This window comes from Mastigoproctus giganteus, chromosome 7 (assembly GCF_048544385.1).
Source record: "Mastigoproctus giganteus isolate SK-2022 chromosome 7, ASM4854438v1, whole genome shotgun sequence".
NCBI classification, from domain to species: domain Eukaryota; kingdom Metazoa; phylum Arthropoda; class Arachnida; order Uropygi; family Thelyphonidae; genus Mastigoproctus; species Mastigoproctus giganteus.
In genome coordinates, this window is record NC_143581.1 from 190103596 (window position 1) to 190118808 (window position 15213).

Below are 15213 nucleotides of genomic sequence, written 5' to 3' on the forward strand. Positions count from 1 at the left end.
TGGAGGCCTCATTTTAGGAAGGATGTAGATTTGCTTGAGCGTGTACAGAGAAGGGCAACAAGATTGGTGAGGGGAATGAAGGGATCCTCTTACCAAGAGAGGCTTAAGTTCTGCAAATTGCAGTGGCTGGAGCCTAGGCACCTGTGCGATGATCTGATTGAGGTGTATAAGGCCTTGAATGGGTGGAGCACGCTGAATTCTGATGGGATCCTTCCACTTGTTCAGATTACGAACCTAAGGGGGCATTATATTCAAATTAAGAAAAGACAGATGCCTTTAGCCAGTGGGTAGTTAATTGCTGGAACAAACTTCCATCTGTTGTTGTGGAAGTTGACAGGTTAAATAAATTTAAGGAGGAACTGGACAGGCATTTGGAGGGAATGGTGTGATTTTTTTTTTTTTTTTTGGCTGATGCTGCATAAGCTTATACACTTGCTTTCTTGCATCACATGCCACTACTACTACTACTACATTCAAAGTCCTAAACACCTCAATCAGGTTTCTTCGCAGGTACCTAATTTCTAGAAACAGCAATTTACAAAACTCAAGCCTTTCTATAAGGGTCCTGGGTTATGGATCCATTATAACAACTCTTCAGGGTAAAAGTTTATAGGAAAACACTTTATACACAAAATTTTATCATAGACACACTAAGGATGATGTTTTGTTTTTCATAAACTAGAGAATTAAAATTCAACAAGCATAATCTTCAAAAATTTTTACCTTTTCTTCTTGTGAAAAATTTCAAACTAGATAAAATAACTTCAACATAAGCAAAGGAAAAATACTAAACTAGACAAAATAACTTCAATGTAAGCAAAGAACATATGACACTGTGAACCAACTATACGGCTTTTATAGTGCTCTCTAGAAAATATGATGCCTAAGGTAAAGAAAGCCTGCACGAGAAGCACGCAAAAGTTCAATAAAATTTACCAGTAAAAAAGTACTTTGCCGTAACGGCATTTGTATTGTTGCTCGCTCGGTAAACAGACGGTGGGTGTTATCGGTCTGAAGTAGAATCCCACGGGAGCTTGAAACCCTCCCAAAGTGGGGGGTAACCAGACCTTTTTTCAAAATGTTCGTAACGTAGTTTCACCAGTAAACTTTTTCGAAAATTCACGTGCTTCTCGTGCGGGCTTCCTTTGCCTTTTTTTTTTTTTTTTTCTCTTAATAAACAATTTATCCACTAGTCCACCAGTGATTCTAAAGAAAAAAGGTCAGGTTATCCCCTCTGCTTTGGAAGGGTTTCAATCTCCCATGGGATTCAATTTCTACTCCTGACCGATAACACCCACCACCTGTTTACCAAGCGAGCAACAATACAAATGCTGTTACAGCAAAGTACTTTTACCGGTAAATTTCATCGAACTTTTGCATGCTTCTCATGCAGGCTTTCTTTACCTTTGCCAATATGATTAGTGCTAAGCAACTTCCCCAGCCATAATTCAATAGCCCATAGTTCAATCAGTGTGCCAATATTAAATATCATTTTATGTGCCTTTCCTTTTACAGCATTCATTTATCAACTGCAATTGAATGGGCATTAAGGCAAAAAAAAATTGCTGTTCGTTTTGATGCAGTTTTTTTTCTGAATGAATGCTGTTAAATTCAACCCCCATTTGTTGATGCATTCAACCAACCATGGGAGAATAATTCGAATAAAAAAACTCTTTTCAGCTTAAGGACATCATTCAGGAAAAATAATGCTCTAAAACAAAAACAACCTATAATGAAAAGTTGGTACTTTCTGTACACCCTGTAGTCTCCTTGCTTCTGTACTCAATAACAAATTGACTCTATGCATCTCAGTTACCATCACTGGAAGATATTTTTGTATACACTATAAACTTGTTCCTCCTGATGAAAGACTCCCAGAATTTTCTTAATTTCAAGGGAATGTTTAAGGGAATATTCACCCAATGAATTTTAATTATTTCCAAAAATAACCAAAAGGCTAAAAATCTGGGAACCACTCATGATTAGAAGTGGCAGTTTCTTCGACGCAAAAGTAAAAAACAAAAAATTATATGCTATACACAAACAATGGTTTCATTGTTGAAACTACACAGGAGAAAGGCAGATATACTGAAAAATAGTTTGTGTGCTTTATTTCTGTAATTCTATCTCAATAAAAATTACTGATAACTACTACTTGAATGTATTCCATATTGAAAGCTTAGAGTCTACTATTTGCATCATGATAAAAAGGTTAAAGTTGCAAAAAATAAAGATTTGACAGTTAACTAGCAAACACATACCTTCATCTATTAAAGCAATTACTCCTAAAACTTTAACCTGCAAAACTTCACCACGTTTGGCCACCTGTAAGTACAATGAAGAATTATTCCTATTTGGATTATATCATTCTACTTCTTTCTTAGAATACAGAAATACTTATGTAAATAGAAATGCTGATAAAAGTCAAAAGCAAAAACAATTACTATATTCTCTTTTTACAATTAGAATTTTGCACAAAATGCATGCTCATAAAAGCTCATAAAATATTTTAATAAACTAAATATGGGAAGCATCAACTTATTAAGAATTTAACACTGAAAAAAAATTATTCCCCTGAAATCAGCTAACAGTACAATGGTACTTGTGTAACTAACAGACATTCAACAAAAAATTATTAATAATAATAATATTCCATTAGTGATACATCTAATCCCAATGCGCAACAGTTGTATAACTGATTCATTAAATGTTATGTCAAGTTGTGAAGTGACATTTCTTAAGTCAGTAGTGTAGCTGTCATTATCACACCTGCATGCGTGCATGTGTTTTGTAACTGTTTTACAAAACTCTTTTCAATGACTGCAATGAATCATATTTTGTATGTTTTAAGATACAGTAATACCCCGACTTATGCGAACTCGGAGTTACGCGGTTCTTGATTTTTTCGTTTGGCAACGCTGCCGCCCACTATCTTCAAGGTCGTTTTTCATATGTTATCGATATATGGTGCGACGGCGGAGAATGAGAGCGAAAGATGAACAAGATTCAACTTTGCTGCTTTTATGTTTTTTATATCAGTGAAGGGGAAACACATTTCACCATAATAACGTAAAAACCAACACAATTCCAGCTATCGGTATAATCGCAAATGCAATTAGATCGAGTTTACTACCAGTTTATAACAGATTTCACTAGCAGAAAAGCAACTGGATTTTTATTGTTTTATGGTAGTAACCCCTAGAAATGTGAGGTGTTAAGTGTATCTCTGCCTTTATGGTGTTGTTTATTCAGTTGCTACATGCGCGCAGCTTTGTTTATGCGTATCAAGCGTGCCTCCTCGTTTTGTAATTGTGCTTTATTCCCTAAAAATGAGTAAAATACTTAATTAAAAGGTGTGAAAAGGAAGCGTCCTGGTGAAGACACTGCAGATTCAGAGAGAAAAAGAAAAGCAATTATCGATAAACAGAGGCGGACTGGGTCAAAAATTCTTACCCGGGAAAATTTATAGTGGCCTCATACTATGGTTTATGGCCAAAATCACACCGGCCCACCGGGGTTTCCCCGGTAAGGCTTATGGCCAGTCCGCCTCTGTCGATAGAGAAAAAATATGAAATTGTGAAACGCTTTGATCGAAATGAAAGACCATGTGATATTGCACGTGCTACAGGCCTAAATGAAGCAACGGCGAAAAGCACATGACAATTGCAAACTTGACACGTTGAAAATTGAAAAGGGCTCAATTGTAAAGGGCTTAAAAATTTTAGAAAACAGACTCCAACGAAGAACGCGTTATAGCTACAAAGCAAGGAATAAAAAAATTATTAGCTTGCTACGAAGAAATTCTGCATGAAAAAAAGAAGGCGCTGTGTCGTCAGACGAATTTGTTAGATTTTATGAAGTCATCGACATCGAAATAACTTTTTAACGTAAGTCATTTGTTTTTTTAATACATATTTTGTATTAATATGTATAAAGAACTCCAATTTTATTAATATTTTTCTTCTAAACTAGTGTTTTTGTTAGTCCTTGGTCCCAATTGAGCAAAATTTATATGTATTTATATGCAAAGTTGTACCCCGACTTACGCGATTTTCGTCGGACCCACCTATCGCGTAACTTCGGGGTATTACTGTAATCATTTGCAATATAATTGTGTGAAGCTTAGAAAAAAATGCTTAAGAGCAACCAGAAACATTACAAAAAAAAAAAAACAGAAGCAACTAGTAGAGCAAATTAAAATTCCACACGAAAAAAGTATTCGTATGGAAACGTTTTGAAGGTGAGAGGGACCAATGTTAATGATATTCGAGAGAGGAGACAAGCACTGCTATTAAAGGTGTGACTACTGAGAAAGCTGATCCACTGCTGAACCAGTACAGAAGATTACCATTATGTCTATGAATGTGAAGGAAGAAAGCCCAGAAATTAATCCTTGCTGTGCCACTGGTTCTGTACTTCTCTTGTCACTACAGCAAAATTAATTTCTAAAGTTTCGTCTGGTAACAGATTATAAGGCAGACCAATCTCATCTGCATTTAATACACCGACGAACCAAAACATTATGACCACCAACTTAATATGATGTTGGTCCTCCACGTGCAGCCAAAACATCTTGTACCCAGTGAGGCATGGACACTACAAGATTTCTAAATGTGTCTTGCGGTATCTGGTACCAACAAGTAACCAGCAGATCCTTTAACTCCTGTAAGGTCCGTGGTTGAGATGCCGCAGATTGGAATTGCTCTTCCAACACAAACCACAGATGCTTGATGGGATTGACGTTGGAGGAATTTGGAGGCCAGGGCAATACCTGCAAGTCTTCCTCATGTTCCACGAACCAGTCTCAAACAATCCGGGGGGTGTGGCCTGCTGCATTATCCTACTGGAAGACAGCACCACCAGAGTTTGTTTGTTATTTGGTTTTTAGGAGCATTATTTGGTTTTTAGGAGCAGGCACCCTGTCATGTTGAAACCAAATGTTGCATCTCACATTTGCTGGAACATCATCAAGTAATCCTGGTAGAACTTGTTCAAGAAAGATCCGATATTTAGCGGAGTTCATGCGGGATGGTAATAGGTATGGGCCGACTAAGCAGTCACCGACCATACCTGCCCACACATTTATTGCGAAACGATGTTGTGCTGCATGGGGGCACACACCGTGTGGGTTGTCGTGTGCGCCCCCACGTGGCACAACATCGGGCCTTAGCAACTAAGGCCCGATGTTGTGCCCAAATAAGGCCTTAGCAACTAAGGCCATATTGCTCCGGGGATATGCGATGGTCATTCCCTGACCTTTCCGCATCCTCCGTATTTGGTGGTCACAGGCTCGAACCCTGGTCTAATCAAGAAGCGTGTGCTATGCACTGCTGCTCCTGCCCACCACCAGAGGGGGAAGACCATTGCCATGAAAGGGTGTACCTGGTCAGCAATAACGTTTATGTAGGTGGTAGACGTCAGAGTGCCTGGCACATGGTTGACTGGACCCAGGGTATCCCAACAGAACATCACCCAAAGCATCACACAGCAGCCACCGGCTTGTTTTCGTCCCACGGTGCATCCAGGCAACATCACTTCTTCGGGTAAATGACGCACACGTACCTGGCTGTCCATGTGGAGCAACAGGAAACGTGATTCATCAGACCAGACGACCTTGATCCAATCACTCAAGGTCCAGTTTTGATGCTTGCATGCCCATCATAGGTGCTGTCACCGGTGAACCGTGGTTAGCATGGGCACTTGGAATGGCCTGCAGCTATTTAGCCCCACTTTCATCAGGGTTCGATGTACTGTACGTTGTGACACATTACTTCTGTTGCCACGTACCATCTGGAAGAGCCTTCGCTCACCTCAAGCATCAATGAGCCATGGTCATCCAACACCTTGCCAGTGGTTCATGAGTTCCCCCTCCTTGGACCACTTTCGGTAGGTACTAACCACGGCTGACTGTGAGCACCCACCAACCATGCCGTTTCGGATATGCTCTGACCCAGTTGTCTGGCCATTACAATTTGGCCTTTGTCAAATTCACTTAAGTCCGCTGCCTTTCTCATCTGAAGAACAAGAGTAACACTGATTAACGAAGCTCAGTATCAGGTGTTTTTTATACCTGTCCCGACCTGCGCCGTAATTCACCTGCAGTTGCTTCGATTTACATAATGACTCGCTGGTCATAATGTTTTGGCTCATCAGTGTATATCCCTAGGCTTATGCCTTCCAGGGTGCAAAGCAGGAATTTCGTAAAGGTTAACAGTTCCTTTGCTAACACTTCCACTCTCACCACACACTCTTGTTGGTAATACTATTCCACCTCTTCTTCAGAAATGAAATTATATTATCAATTAAATCTTTAGAAATTAGCTATATTCATCCGCAGTATAATTTCAGTGACATTCTCTCTTATGAATTGCCTTTTCTGCTCACATCTGTTGAAACCACCATACTAATATTTTTTTTTTAATTTATGTAGTGAATCTTTAATTATTTTTCTTGTTTGCTTCTGCTTCCATACTGCATGCAGTGATGGGGGCATTAAGTTAATTTGACAAAAAGCCTGTTTAGTGACCATTCTGCCATATGTTGTTATTGCTTCTGAAGTCATTTTGTATTCTGTATCTCAATCGAAGATTTCAAGATTTGTGGCTGTAGAGAGCACAGAAACATCTTTCCTATTTTCACTCCAATAACAAGATGTAAATACAGGCAGAACATGACTTTTTTGCTGCCATTTTTTATTTCTTTTTATTTAAAGAAACTTTTGGAAACACAATCAATACAACATTATTCTTCAATACGTAATTGATTAAAAAAAAAAGAAAGAAAGAAACTTCAAAACGTGTTCTGTGGAGAGCATTCATTATGTGAAAATTAATAATTAAACTTCAAAAAGGTAAAAGCACAGACCTCGTGTATATATGCAAATTAAATGGTTTGTTCACTGTTATCCAGAGGTGGAAAACAAGATTTCATATAGAAAGGTACATTCAATTAACGAAACAAAATTGCAGTTGCTATCAAGTTTCAGATCTGCTTCAGGATTCCTTTCTCAAAACAACTTTCTATACTGTAGAAGTCACCCTTACCAAAGCCTTTGCTTTGGTAAAGGTGACTACAGTGGTCTCAGAGGGTTTTTAAATTCTGTGCAATGAGACCACAACTGATGATGTTACCAACAACAATTCTAAATGGGAAGCATTCAAGAAAAGTAATTGTAGAAGCTACTAGGCTTTTCATACAAACAGTATTCTTGAACATAAATACTATTCAAGACTTCATGGACATCAGAAGTCTTGATGTCCAACTTACATGGACATAAGAAATACTGATGAGAGACTTGTGACAGAAAATAAAAATGCATGGGATGCATATAAAATATCAGGTGGTACTTTATGGTAGATATGAACTAGTTTGAAATCAAGTCATTAAGGAGGTTAGACAAGCTAAGGCAGAATACAAGAAGTCTCTGGCAACGAATGCAATGAAAAGCAGCAAAGACTTCTTTACTTATATTAATAATAGAAGGAGTTGAATCACATTGGTCTACTTGATGTCAATGGTTTTACTGTTGATGATCCTGCTTAGGATGCTGACAAACTGAATCGGTATTTTACATCTACATTTATACACGAGGAATTTTTTAGGGAAAGGGATGCCAGAAGTTTATCAAACTCTGAAAGAAGTAATGCAGGACCAGCTAGACCTGAAAGCAATTATACTGCAGTGATAGCATGGATTTGTTAAGGGGAAATTTTATCTGACAGGATACTATGATGCAGTAACAAAAGAATTGGATGCAAAAAATAATTTTGATATCATATACTTGGATTTCAAGCAGGTTTTTGATACTGTCACACGTAAAAGGCTGCTCTATAAATTGGAGCAATGTGGCAGTGAGCAAGTTACTGATATGGATAAAGGCATGATTGAGTGGGAGAAGACAGAGTGTGGTTATTAATGGACACTATTCTTCATGGGGGCTTGGAGGGGAAACAGGAGGCTTAGAGGGGAACAGGTATCCTGTGTGTTATCAGACACTGATGGATCCAATATCTCTCTATTACAGAAGATTTAGGAGAAGTCCGGTTGGCCTGCCTCCCTAAAATCCACTCATGCACACCTTCTCGATGGTAAACCCTGTTACGTCACTTAGGTGGCAACGAACGTGTAGAGTGGTTCTCTTCAAGACGCCTGGTCAGCGTGAAGAGGAAAAGACCAAACCCTCCAGCAATGAGAGCACAACAATACAAATGGCCCTCAGTCCCCAGCAGCTTTCACTCTCCCTCTTACAGCAGCGAGAGGATCAGAGTGGAAGCAGAGGGTGCTAAGAATCTCTGGGTACGACCAGGCTGCCATGCACGGAAATTGAACTTGGCCTGTTATAACGTACGATCACTCATCGGTGAAGACAGGATATTAGAGCAGGAAAAGGAATTAGAAAATGTGAATTGGAATATCATCGGTTTGGCTGAAACAAGAAGAAGAAATGAATCACTTATAAGTTTATCAAGTGGAAATCTGCTATACACCAATGGAAACAGTGAAAGGAGTGAAGGTGGAGTTGGGTTTCTGGTCCATAAAGATTTTAAAAACAACATTTTGGAATTCAAAGGTACATCACCAAGGGTGTCAAGACTAATACTCAAGATTTCTAAGAGGTACAAGCTAAAGATTATAATGATTTATGCACCAACATCGAGCCATGATGATGAAGAAATGTACACTGAAATTGAGTCTTCTAGATGAGCAGAAAACCCACTACACTATTATTATGGGGAACTTCAATGCTAAGGTTGGAAAAAGGCAAAAAAGCGCAGAAAGAGGAACTATAGGAAATTTTGGAATTGGTGAAAGAAATAAAAGAGGTGAAAGACTTGTGGAATTTGCAGAATCTCAAGGAATGTCAGTAATGAACACTTTTTTCAAGAAAAGGGTGAACAGAAAGTGGACATGGAAGAGTCCAAATGGATTAACAACTAATGAAATCGACTTCATCCTCACTAACAGAAGATATATTGTGAATGATGTTACCGTCCTGAATAAGGTAAATGTTGGAAGTGATCACAGAATGGTAAGATGTACACTTGATATAGATGTAGGAAAGGAAAGGAAAAAACTGACTCGAGTAAATAATACAAAGGTCTTTGAAATAACAGAGGAGGAGAAAAAGCAGTATGTACTGGAACTTAAGAACAAGTTTGAGCCTCTGCAGACTGCTCAGGACCAAGATATCGACGAGGAATATTACAACTTTCTGAAAGTGATAAAGCCCAAGAAACCTATAGGGAAACAGAAATCCAAAGAAGAAAAAATTAGTCAAGAAACACTTGTCATGATGAACCAAAGACGACAAATGAAGAGCAAGAAAAACACTGACAGGGAGAAAATTGAGTATACTGAGTTATGCAAAGCCATTAGAAAGAGACTCAGAGAGGACATAAGAAGATTTAACACAAGAAAAGTAGAACAAGCATTAAGGGAAAACAAAGGATTTAAATCAGCAGCCATGAGCAGTAATACAGAAAGACAAATGATACTGAAACTGAAGAATAGCGATGGTGTACTTATAAACAGCAGAGAAGGCATAATTCAAATAGCAGAAGACTACTATAGAGAATTATACAAGGAGCGAGGGAATGATACCAGCAGTGGGGAAGATGGATTGCAAAGTAGCAACACATACGACATACCCAATATTCTTCCTGATGAGGTAGAACATGCATTGAAGAAAATGAAGAATCGGAAAGCCCCGGGGGAAGATGAAGTTACTGTAGAGTTGTTAAAATTGGGAGGAAGAGACATAACACAAAAACTGGCAAGGCTCTTCACAAAGTGCATTAGAAAAGGTGTGATGCCTAACCAGTGGAATAATGCAATCATAGTTTTGCTGCATAAGAAAGGAGATAAATCAGAAATTGGAAATTATAGACCAATTAGCTTGTTATCCCATATCTACAAGTTGTTCACAAGGGTCATTACTAACAGATTAGAAAGAATACTTGATGAGAATCAACCAAAAGAGCAAGCTGGCTTTAGGACAGGATTCTCAACTATGGATCACCTTCACGTAATATCACAGCTAATGGAGAAAGCGAATGAATATCAAACACCATTATGCCTGGCATTTGTGGATTATGAAAAGGCATTTGACTCCATACAGCATAAGGCAATGTTTCGGGCACTGGAAAGACAAGGTATAGATACTCCATATATTATGATTTTGAAGAAAATATATGAGAGTGCTACATCCTTTATTAGACTAGACAAAGACAGTAGCAAATTTAAAATCGAGAAAGGAGTTCAACAAGGAGACACAATATCTCCGAAGCTGTTTACTGCTGCCCTTGAGGAAGCTTTCAGAAGATTAGACTGGTCGCAGAAAGGAGTCAATGTGAACGGAGAGTACCTAAACCATTTACGATTTGCAGATGACATTGTGGTCATAAGCCACGATCCCAAAGAATTAGAGGAAAATCTTAATCAGTTATGCACAGTTAGTAAGGATTTTGGACTAAAGATGAATATGGCTAAAACAAAAGTAATGATGAACAAGTATGCCACGGAAAGGGAAATAATGATTGAAGGAGCAGTAATTGAAAAGGTGGAGTCATATACTTATCTGGGACAAGTTATTAGCTGTAATAATGATAAATGGCTGGAAGTCAAGAGAAGAATAAATTTTGGATGGATAGCATTCAGGAAATATAGTCACATACTGAAGAGCAATATCCCAGTTTGTCTGAAACGTAAAATAATGAATCAATGTATACTCCCCACCATGACTTATGGAAGTGAAACTTGGGCACTCACCAAAAGAATGGAAGAGAAGCTAAGAACTACACAGCGAAGAATGGAACGAATTATATTGGGAATCAGACTGTTAGATAAGAAAAGAAACACATGGATTAGGCAGCAAACTCAAGTAAAGGACATTCTTATCAAAACTAAAGAACTAAAATGGTCTTGGGCAGGACACATAGCTCGAAGACATGATGACAGATGGACTAAGAAAATAACAGAATGGTACCCAAGAGGAGCTAGAAGAAAACCTGGAAGACAAAGGCGGAGATGGATAGATGAAATTCATGAGTTTTTGAGTAGTAAATGGATGGCCAGTGCTCAAAACAGAAGGAACTGGAAAGTTGCTGGAGAGACCTTCATCCTGCAGTGGATTGAAAATGTCTGATGATGATGATGACTCTTCATGGACTAATATTATTAGTGGAGTGCCCCAAGTTTCAGAGCTGGCCCCATTGTTGTTTACTATATTTATTAATTACACTGAAGGGATATTAGGCTTAATGTCCAAGTTTGTAGATGATACAAAGGTTGGCAGGGTGATTAATGACAGTAATCAAGATAAGCTACTGCAACAAGATCTAGAAAATGTAGGTAGATGGGCTGAGAAATGGCAGCTGAAATTTAACACTGATATATGCAAGGTATTGCACATGGGTAGCAGTAATCCCAGATTAATATACCAACTGTGTGGTACTACACTCAGGGTAGTAGTAAATGAAAAATACATTGGGGTAACTGTGCAGTCAGATAGAAAGTTCTCTGAGCAGTGAGACTGGCTGACAGGATTGCTCATAGGTTTTTGTCAATGATATACAGGAACTCTGCTAGTAGGGATAAGGAAGTGATTATCCCATTGCACAAGGTAATGCATCTTGAGTATTGCATTCAGGTCTAGAAGCTTCATTTTAGGAAGGATGTAGAACTTCTGGAACAGGTGCAAAGAAGGGCAATGAGATTGGGGAAGGGAACAAAAGGGCGGTCTTATTAAGAAAGGATTCAGTTCTGCAAATTGTGGCACCTGAAGACTAGTCACCTGTGAGGCAATCTGATTGAGGTGTTTAAGGCTTTGAATGGATTGAGCAAGCTCAATGCTGATAGTATTCTTCCTATTGCTCAGACTATGCATACATGAAGGGACATAAATTCAAATTGAGGAAGGATGGTTAAAGAATAGATGTGTGTGCAGAAGTTTGCTTTCAGCCAACAGCCAGTTGATTGTTGGACCAAACTTCCATTTGTTATTGTTGTGGAAGTGGGTAGCTTGAATAAATACAAGGAAGAAACAGACAAATTATTGAAGAGAAAGGCCAGGTGATGTGTTAAGTTTTCTTTTTTTTTTCTTTTTGGCCAATGCTTTATAAGCTTGCTTTCTTGTATCATTTGCCACTACCAGTACTAATACTAAAACTACAATACAAAATTCTGATCTGATCTATTATGTAACTATTTGTAATCAAGCATATGATAAAGAGATCGAATGTTGTTGAAATTATATAAAATGCTTACCCTGTAGCCTATTTCACAAACATCAATTGGATCGTTATCACCTTTAGCTCCTGTTGATTCATCTATGTGATGAGGATTTTCCCATGTCTGCATAAATCAAGAATAAATGTATGTTTGTGCACTACCACAGAGAATTAAGTATTTATTAATTGTTATATTAAGATAAAATACAATAAAATTGCTTATTTATGTACTCTGCATTTTGGAGGTTGCATTTATAAAATTCATCCAAAGCAGAATAATGATCTCTACATGCATTACAAATCACAGCGTTTCTGGCATTATGATTTAGTATCTCACATATATGAAGGGTAGCAAAGGTCAAGTGACATGGATTTAATTTAAAAATTAATGCTGAATGATGCCAATGGAATAAGTACTAGCACTATAAGATATATAAAGTCAATTAAAATTATACAATAAGATGATACATTTGAATGTCTGTTTAAGAGATGAAAGTTTAACATGCTCTAAATAATGAGTTCTTAATCATTGTTTTAAGAAAAGAAATCTAATCATGATACAGAAACTTAACCAGAATTTTAAAATTTCATAGGGAAATTTCACTCCCACTTATCTATCCTCATTTAATGTGCCACCAGTAATAGCATTTTGGCATATATTTTCATGAGACATGGTATCATGGCATGAACATGCCTAGTTATCATCCTGTGGATTGAGTTTCATTACCAATGTGTCACTATTTTATTTTATTTTCTGATAATTGAAGTTTAGTGCAGTTATGACAAAACACAAAAATTCCTCCAGGGAAGTTTTGTATGTTTTCACTTAACTAAAATTAACAGTAATTAAAACAAATAGCTTCAAACTGCAGGTGTAAGGTTGCTATTATATGCAGATACATTTGTAATTAATTAATTAGAAATTAGTTGTGAAATATGTAGCAGTTAGTTGTTTTTTTGGTTTTTAGGAGCATTAGCAACTAATCAAGCATTAGCGGGCTTGAACCCCGGTCTAATCAAGAAGTGTGTGCTACACACTACTGCTCCTGCCCACCTGGCTACGGAGGCACCCTGTAGCAGTTAGATAATGAGTGTAGGCACACAGACAGGATATGTTAAAAAGACATTTTCTGTATTAAATTTTTTGTTTAATTTAGCATCCGCCATATTTAAAAATTAAGCGTATAGTACACTGATTGTAGGCAAATAGTGACATTCTGAGAAAGGTCAGTTTGGTATTACAGACCCTTACCTGTGGTATTGCTCCATAATTCCAGATATAACCATGATGGGGGAAACAGTTATGGACAAAACGAGGCTTTCCTTTTTTTATATCCTGCTTAATAGGATTAAGTGGCTCCTTTGTTGCTATCTGAAAAAAATTGTAAAAAATTCAAATGGCAATTAGATATCATATATATTTCAACTGCTTTACTGCATCTGAAATCAGCTCATATATGTAATGCTATGCAATATTCAAAGGGAGTCATGATTGTTGAGGGTTACAACCTGGTCCATTTATGGAATGAGCTTTTTTAAAGAATTCTTTATTTCTGCTAATTCTTCACAAAGAATTCTGCCAACTTTAATTTCAAAAATTGAGATTTTTTGATCACATGTTTAGGAATTGGGAGGAAGCTCAAGCATCATACATTCATATGCAGCAGTAAAATACTTCCTTACTAATCAGAAGAATATGGTCTTTTCTTTTTACTTTCACTAACCAAAACTATGCAAGTAGGGCATCCTAATTTCAAATCAGAATAATCTATTTGATTTAACCTATTGCAGTAATACTCTTCAAAAAGAGAAATAGAGATTTTAAAAAATTTAGAATAAGGTTTTTAACATATCAAGGAGAACTATCATGTATATGACATATACACATACTTATTAATTGAAGAACTATATTTACATTTTCAAAAGCAAATAAGTAAATTCAAAAGAACAAAAATCAATTTTCTGTCTAAGAAAAAAAAAACAACAGCATTTCTTTACATACAAGGTCAAAAGAGCAGGTTTTAACTTTGTCTAGATTTCTCTGATTTTCATATATCCTTCCAATTGAGACATTTGATTCCCTGTATAATTAAACCTATCAACAGCCCATGTGTAAAATGTGTTGAAGAATAATTCTTCTAATTACAGTATTATGCCCTTTTTGAAATTATTTTAATATATTTTCCCAAAAAGGTAATAAATGTCCACCAAATTTTCACCATTCAGGCTGGAAGGTGTGCAGGCCCTCTGCAAAAAAATTTATAAGATGAGAGAGAGAGACATCTATCCTGAGAGCAAGGGATTACAGGAATCCCTTGCCCACTGCAGGATATGTTCCTAAAAAGTACATTTGGCAAAACCATGGTTGGTTGGCAATACTAAATTTTTACATAAACAAGGATAGGGGGAAAAACAATTATGTCAATAAAATATAAAAAAAATGTAATAAAAATAAAATATATGAAAAAAAAAAACCCAGTTTTTATACCACATAAAAATGGTGCTAAGGCTGATAATACAATAAGAAAAACATAAAAACAAGGCATGCATACATATTCATTCACTTTCAGCAATTATTAAACTTTTAGAGAATATAATAAATTCTTAAATTCTTTCACTTTGGGAAAAATGTAAATGTTAGTCAGAAATACAAAAACAATATCAGATACTGATAAAACATCACAAAATATAAAATCGCACATGAATAAATTCACTTTCATCACATTGAAACATAATACTTCTTCAAAAATGCCTATAATTTTTGACAATACCAATTACAATAATTTAAAAGCAGATATTAATGGAATGTTTGCTTTATGAAAAGTCACTGCAATATGTTTCTGAACCAAAACTATACAAAAGGACAAAGCTTTAATTTCAAGTGACATAAGATACTTGAATTTACAACCGAGCAAAGCAATAGATAAAGGAACTACCAGGTGAGATTGATCATAGTGTACTGTATTGATGTAGGATTTACTTAAGG

General features: G+C 36.8%; 1 protein-coding gene across 2 annotated transcripts in view; it reads right to left on the reverse strand.

The window, feature by feature from the left end:
* Nurf-38 (Inorganic pyrophosphatase Nurf-38) overlaps positions 1 to 15213 on the reverse strand; it is a 126368-nt gene that overhangs the window by 32400 nt on the left and 78755 nt on the right. For both annotated transcript variants that reach the window (XM_090377315.1, XM_090377316.1), the window contains 3 exons: positions 13480 to 13599; positions 12265 to 12351; positions 2262 to 2325 (listed from right to left, as the gene is read on the reverse strand). In XM_090377315.1, coding sequence (XP_090233441.1) covers positions 2262 to 2325; positions 12265 to 12351; positions 13480 to 13599 — 271 coding nt within the window. The remainder of the gene's footprint in view (positions 1 to 2261; positions 2326 to 12264; positions 12352 to 13479; positions 13600 to 15213) is intronic.